We start from the raw sequence: 7,948 nt of genomic DNA on the forward strand, positions 1-7,948 counted from the left end.
AAACCCCCCCCCCCCCAAAAAAAAAAAAAGAAAGAAAAGACGGAGAATTAAGGTCCTGTTCTACAAGTCAGGTTATTCCAGGTTGATGCATCAATGTAGTCCTCGAAGGGCGGTTCGTTGACCAGACTATCACGGACCTGGAAACAAATTATTGAGAAAAAGCAAAAACGATTATATTTTATAGGCTATGTGCAGTATTAAGTATGAAAGTCAAAAGCGAACACTACTGAATTTCATCTTTTTTTTTAACGTACGTACATTATAATACTCCTAGACGGTTCACTTGACGTTATATCTGTTCAATAAGGAGTGCACCATTTAGCTCATTTTAGATCCAAATGAAAGTTTAGGGAGGGGTACTGCACGTCCTCGAGCATAGCCAAACTTCATTTTTGGCACTCATTATGCGCACGCTTTGCAGCGAATTTTTTTTACAAAAAGCAAAGAGTGGTGGGCATGATAGTACATGCTCCTCCATAAGATAATTCAAGTCTATATTTTGTCATTATAAAATTGCTTCTAAAAAACAATATGCATAAAATAACGTGCCCGTCTTCTAAATGATCTAAATAAGAAAACATAACATTAATATAGCGCATGTCCGTAACTTGCAATGCTCAGTATACAATACAATAAAATACATGCAGCATTAGTGCACGTACATTTTGTAGACTGAGGTGTAAAAACACCTTCATAAAGCAAAAGAATAACATAAGTCGTTTCCATTTCACTGTAAATTTTAAAGGAAAAATAAACACCATATTCTTACCCTCTCCACTTCCTTGAACACTCGGATGAGATTTCTTCCCGCCAGTTTCTCCAGGTCGCCTGGTGTCCAGCCACGTCTGAGCAGCTCGGCGAACAGGTCAGGGTAGGTGGACACATCCTCTAGACCCACCGGGAGTCTGTGACGTGGGAAGTAAAAGAGTTGGGAATGAGAGAACGTTCTGTACGAAGAACACTAATTTAATTTTTTTAAGTTTTAGTAAGTTTTTACGGCGCTCACAACGGCATAAGGTCAAATTAGTGCCAACGGGCGGATGTCAACAGAGAAGTCCAAACGTGGAATCAGGCTTACTCTGCTCACTTCTCTAGCCTCAAAAGCACAAAGTCTGCTTCGGCTATCAAGACTCTCCGGAAATAGCAGTTCACAAGAGAGTGATAAACATACAAAAGAAGTAGAGAAAGAATTCTAATGGCGGTAGTAAGGATGAGGAAAGAAAAGGCAGCAGTTCACCCTATGTTGTTCCAGCTCAGTATGAGTCTGGCATTGATAAATCAACCCATTTACAGTTCTACTAGAGCATAAGAACGTGTCAATATCCCTCTTTTAGGAATGCCCTAAAGACAATTTCAGTCAGTAGCACTACCCTGGTGCGAGGGGGGGGGGGTAATTGTAATTTTGTTCGAGGCTTAGCTCAGTCCGATGTTATCTCTTTTTTTCAGTAAGAGTTTTACTGCACTCGCAACAAAATAGGACATATGAGTGCCAGAGATTTGAGACAAAGCTAGAGATTGCTTTAAAAAGCTTGTACTTTTCTGGGAGATTGTAAGGAAAAGGGGGGAGAGGGGATGTTGATTGGTGGTGGAAGAGGTTCCTTGCCTTGATACCTGGAGATTATTAACACCAAGTCGTATGAATAAACGCTCAATTTCATCTGAAGGTGCACGTTTCAATAATCTCATTTGACACTTTTTGAAGATTCCAAAATATTCCAATGCAGGGTCACAAACCTGTATAAATCTTAGTACGCCTCAAAAAACAAAATTGAAAAAAAAAACCGTTTTGAAAGGTTTATTGAACTGGCGCAAATGGAAGAAAACCTGACCTTGTAACACCATCATAATCTCCGCCTATGCCCACGTAGTCTGCTCCAATTTGGTTCTTGATATAGTCAATGTGATCTGGGGAATTTAAAAAGAATGCTATGAAAACTTAGATGCTATGTCTCTCTTCGAAAATATTGCAATGATATCACGCCAGCTATGTTTTGCAGTGCACGAATTATTCATGAATTGAGGAGGCTCTGTTTTGAGGTACGTGTACTTTAAAAAATATGCACATCTTGATCGTTACTCAAAATATGATTACAATTATTTTATTTTATAGTTCCTTTATCTGAAACTTAACAAGACCATCAACAACATGTTGGTACGAAATAATGAGTGGGTACAATGGTTCGAAATGAGCAGCAATATTCCTTTATGTCTGCTGCTGGTCGGGCATGTCGATGCCTCAGAATTACAAAATATGACGTTTCTGACTGTTCTGAGTTACTAAGACAATGAGGTGAGACACCTAAGTAATAATCTATCTTCTCCATCAAAATCGTAAGATTATTCGGAGTCGTTTCCAAGACATTCGAAGAATCGTATTCGAGAAAGTTTGATTATGACGTGAAACTCAAAATCTTTGACGTCGAATTTATCAAAACTAGGTACTGAGCAGATGCAAATTTGTAATTTTTAGGAAGTGATTCCTTTTGGTTTCCTGCTGATCGGACTTGTGTCCTCTTCATCATCAAAGAGTTAATCGCACATAATTATATCTCCAAAGGGCTTATAACATGTACAGGCCAACCGGACAGGTTTTTGAACGCAGGCAAGCCGTACGGCTGGACGAAATCGAGGAAATAATATGCCCTTAAAGGGGGGGGGGGGAGTACACCCCCAAAGTCCCGATTCGGCTCAGAATTATGGAATTTGAGTGGAAGGCATTTTTAGCTGCCTCTCCTACAACTTTTTATCGCATAAGAACGCCCCAAAAACGTACTTTTTTCCCATACGGGGCATGTTTGTCACCACCATTTCTCATAAAGTCAATATTTTGTTGTTCTTTATCGGCCGTTTTGTCAAAATGCGACTTTTCTCTATGCTTTTTGTAATAACTCCACCATTTTCCATCGAAACTTCATGAAATTTTCACAGAATGAATAAAAGATGTAATACTAAAATTTCGTTTCTTGAATTTGTGATATACCAAATAGATTTTTGTTGGTGGTATCTTGAGTGTGGATTTTCACGAATTTTTTTGCAAACTTGAGCACTACCTCAGGAAAAAAATTCATTAAATTTTCTAAGTCGTTCAGGAGAAAAACAACAGACAAATTTTTAGATCTAATGTTTGTTAACACGCATGAACAAACTACAATCAATTTCCATAAGCGATAAGTGCGGTATTCATTATATAAGACATGTCAACAAAATCAAATATGGCCGCCGTATCCATGGAAACGAAACTAGTTTTTCAAACTTACTCCTTACTATTATATGTGTGACAATTTGGTAAAATTTGGTATTGTAATAAGCGAGATAGCCTGTAGGTGTAGCTCCTCCCCCTCCCCCCCCTTTTTAACGTACTTGCGACCTGCGCCAGAGATGCCGTGTGGGAGCAGTTGATGTAGTCGCTGTAGAAGTTGACCATGATCACTCCGCCGTTGTCTCTCTGTAGTCAGAAAAAAAGACAAACATAATAAAAGAATAAGAACTAGATCTAGCCTCAACGATGCTTCCGTTTGTATGTGTGTATATGTATGTATGCATGCATTTATGTGTGTATGTGTGTGTGGGTGTAGGAGGGTGTTTGCATGTGTGTGTGTGTGTGTGTGTGTGTGTGTGTGTATGTGCGCGTATAAGAGAGAATGCGTGTGTGTGTGTCTGTGTGTGTGTGTGTGTGTGTGTGTGTGTGTGTGTGTGTGTGTGTGTGAGTGAGAGAGAGAGAGAGAGAGAGAGAGAGAGAGAGAGAGAGAGAGAGAGAGAGAGAGAGAGAGAGAGAGAGGAGAGACAGTGTGTGTGTGTGTGAGTGGGAGGGGGAGGGGTGTCTTTTAAAAATTCATGCTTTGTTTTTTGTTTGTTTTGGGAAGGAAGGGGTTGTTGTTTTGCTGAGAATTTATAACTGAATAATCTTATCACATCATTGAGAAGCCACCCCTCCCCCCCCAAAAAAAAAATTGTTTAAAAACCCTAAAAACAAACTAACTAACTAACAATAAAACCCCCCAACAACCAATACTCACGACAAGGGGGAGAACCTCATCCCTGACGTTCCTGTTGTGAGGACACTCGTGGTAGGCTGAGGAGTGGGAGAAGATGACCGGTGCCCTGGAGATGGCCAGAGCATCCTCCATCGTCTGCTTGGACACGTGACTCAGGTCCACCATCATGCCGATACGGTTCATCTCCTTCACCACCAGCTGAAGATGTTTGTGAAAAAATGGTGTGGGTTTAACACCCCTATAAACACTATTAGGTTATTTAAGGGGCGGGACCTCCTAGTTTAACGTCCGTCTCCGATAGGACCGAGCCAAGTGGGAAGTTCGTATAAAGTGCCTTTCCCAAGAATATAACGTCGGACCGAGCTGAGGCTCGAACCCCCGAACCCGCAATCTCACGATTATGAGTCCGGTAGCCTAGCCATTAGACTACCACGCCACCCCCAAGAAGTTTGTTTTGGCGGAAGTTTTACATGTGTGTCAAATAATGTGATAAAACGGAATAAATGCGACAGAAAACGTCAAATGTGAAAAAGATGATACTCACAAACAAAGCAAGCTAAAATCTGTGAGATACGACACATTAAATAAATATGCTGTTCTTCTCTTTCATCACAAGCTGAAGAAGTTTGTTCTGGCGGGTGATTTTTATTTGTGTCAAATGATGAAACGGAATGAAAGAGACAGAAAAAGTCGAATTTGTGAAAAAGATGATACAAACAAACACAACAAAATAAAATCTAGGAGATACAACACAATAAACAGTGAAGGGTGCTGATGAAATTAGTTACTTTTCGGATTCGAGACCTATGCAAATCGCTGCATCACGTTTATAGGTGAAGTTTTTACAATTTATGAGTATAAAATAATAAACGGCATATTATAATTATTTACAAATATTTGGTTCATCCCTTACACCACAGGCTGGCAGTGTTGGTTTGGTCAATAGTTAACCCTATCCGTACGCCTGGGGTCATTCTGTACCCCAGGGATTGTATTCTTCACATTTTAGAATACTTGTAGCGCGAAGAACTCTTTGAAACTTTCAGAATTTCTCCCAAAAAATCATTTTGACAGACTGCTATGCAAAGCGTACGAATCGGATTAAGGAGTAAATTTCCTTTTTGGAAAATGGGAGCACAGGGTTCCCAACGTCGTATGGATACGATAGGAAAACACGACGTACGGAATATGATATATTTAAACAGAATGAATAGGATAAATTTGATGATTATAATATAAAAAGTAAGATATAAAAAGCACTTGACGATATACATGTACAAAACAAAATGTAAAAACGAAAGAAATAAAAATTATGAGACAAGACAAGATCTAAGTATTTTTGACAAAATCAGATCTTTCGCTTTCTTTCTTTTCCTTTTCCGATCGTTCTCTCTCTCTCTCTCTCTCTCTCTCTCTCTCTCTCTCTCTCTCTCTCTCTCTCTCTCTCTCTCTCTCTCTCTTTCTCTCCCTGTGTGTGTGTGTGTGTGTGTGTGTGTGTGTGTGTGTGTGTGTGTGTGTGTGTGTGTGACTCAGAAATATAAATAGAGAGAGAGAGAGAGAGCGAGAGAGAGAGATAGACAGATAGAGAGAGAGAGAGCAAGCAAAAGATAGATAGATTGATAGATAGAAAGATAAATAGAAAGATAGATAGATAGATAAAATATGATGGATCAGAAAAAGAATCGTACCTCACCAAAGGGAGCTAACCCGTCAAATTCATAACTGTTGTCATCGTCAACCTTCCAGTTGTCTGCCCTACAGTAAACAAAAGTAAATCGCCGTCAAATAGTTAAATAAATAATATACAATACAAGAACATTTTAGAGAAGTGAGAAAAATGTGTTTCCTACTTTTAACAATTGTACATAATAGGTATATACATGTATATATTTATATATATATATATATATATATATATATATATATATATATATATATATATATATATATATATATATATATATACATATATATAATGTATATTTATATATTACATATATGTATATTATAAATAGAATTATTTATTCAAAATAATATATAAATTTATATATACACACACATATTATATATATATATATATATATATATATATATATATAATATATATATATATATTTATATATTTATATACATATATATATATATACTTTTTAATTGCTTTTTTTTCGACGTATAGAATTTAAATTTTGCCAAAATATTTCTTGAGTACACGCAACCAATACCACAGATCTCCTCCTCCTCTTCATCCTCCTCTTCCTTCTCCTCCTTCTCCTCCTCCTCATCATCATCATCAACATCATCATCAACATCATCATCAACAACATTATCATCATCATCATCCTCTTTTTTTTTCTCCTCGTTCTCCCCTACAGCCACCATAAGAACTGCAATAGAAAAAAACCTCAACATTTTTGGCTTAGTACATTATCACGGCTTGGTGGACAGAATTTTGTTTAAAAATACGAAAACCCTGTTGTGGTGGGGGGGGGGGGGGTGTCTACGCCTTTTTTGTTGTTGTTGTTTGCTGGTTGGTTGGGGTTTTTTTTCTTTCTTTGTGTGTGTGTGGGGGGGGGGGGGGTTACTGCGATTGGAAATAAGAGTAAAGACACCGATACATACATAAACATGGAGGAAAAGGGAGTGAGGTTCGGGAAGGGGCAGGGGGTGTAAAGACACATCATATAGCTACACATTTGAAAAAGAGTCACCAACGAATGTAACACGGCACCCACCACGGTGTGTTACAGCTGTGCGTCACGGTCATGTAGCGGACGCCAAGGTCATAAAACATGCGCAGATTCCCCAGACTGCTGTCTATGGAGTGACCTCCCTCAAGGCCGATCATACTCCCGATTTTTCCTTCTTTAAACGCGTCTAGAACTCCTGCAGGGAAAAAGACAACATTCAGTGTAATAATACAACAACAGGTAGTCTCTCAAAGTCAGATTGCTACATTCCACCTAGGTCTTTTCAGGAAACATACTGTATTCACGCCATATCCTATTTAAAGGGTTGCGCTATTTGCTTAGATGAATCAGAGAAGTTGAATCAACCTGGGCGACTGAGCGGATGTCCCTGGTAAGAAGTTCTAATGGGACGTTCTTAATCAGGGTTGTTTTAGAGAGGGTTTTTTTAAAGACCCCTAACAAATTTGGTTCAGCTCGATCGTAGACGGGCGTTTAACTCAGAGGTTCCACCTTTTTGATAGCCCTACAGTGTTGAAAGGCATATTTAGACTCAAACAATTATGAGAAGTACATGCAAAATGACAAGATTCAGAGTTAGACCAAGTATAAATTACTAAAAGAACTAGAGTATGTGGATGGCATAAATAGACCAAGATGATAAAGTAGTGTTATAGGGTTATGAAAAACATCCAAGAAGAAAAGTGAGTGAAGAATCATTGCTGACGATTTCTGTTTCAGATCTTGCACTTGATGAAGAGAAAGAAGAATACTTAAGTTCCAAACAGACCTAGGGCAGACATACATTAAAATTTGATTTTCAACTCATCTGGTTTTGGAACCAACTCATCAGATTTGGAGCGACCTAATCAGACTTTGAAACGAGCCAAAAAATGCACGTAACTCGAAAAATGTAACAGAAACAGTTAACTCATTGATAAGATCAGGTTGACAACTATTGGGTCCCTTAAGAGAATAACGATACTATTATATTATATCCTGTAGTTTGAACAATCTCGTGAAACACATTTATTTTCCTTTTATAACAACATCAAGACAGCGTCCATGGGAAAAGGAGCAGAGCCAGACCGAAGAAGAGTTGGGAGGAAAATATCAAGGAATTGACTGGCCTGGACCTCAAAGACACGCTCAGAAAAGCTGAGGACAGGAAGGAGTGGAGGAAGCTGGTGGCCAAAACTTCAAAAGCACCCCGACGGACATCCAGTTTGCGGGATCGGTGAAGGTGTGAACAATAGCAACATGGCGGTA

General features: G+C 38.7%; 1 protein-coding gene across 1 annotated transcript in view; it reads right to left on the minus strand.

Annotated features, from left to right (window-relative positions):
• LOC101861176 (dipeptidase 1) overlaps window positions 1–7,948 on the minus strand; it is a gene marked incomplete in the record, with an annotated part of 14,544 nt that overhangs the window by 1,717 nt on the left and 4,879 nt on the right. Inside the window, 7 exon segments of the mRNA XM_013088976.2 lie at window positions 26–137; window positions 770–905; window positions 1,830–1,905; window positions 3,361–3,445; window positions 4,017–4,193; window positions 5,684–5,750; window positions 6,728–6,878. Of these exon segments, the coding sequence (XP_012944430.1) occupies window positions 48–137; window positions 770–905; window positions 1,830–1,905; window positions 3,361–3,445; window positions 4,017–4,193; window positions 5,684–5,750; window positions 6,728–6,878 (782 nt within the window).

The sequence above is a fragment of the Aplysia californica genome, unplaced genomic scaffold (genome assembly GCF_000002075.1).
Source record: "Aplysia californica isolate F4 #8 unplaced genomic scaffold, AplCal3.0 scaffold00024, whole genome shotgun sequence".
Taxonomy (NCBI): Eukaryota; Metazoa; Mollusca; class Gastropoda; order Aplysiida; family Aplysiidae; genus Aplysia; species Aplysia californica.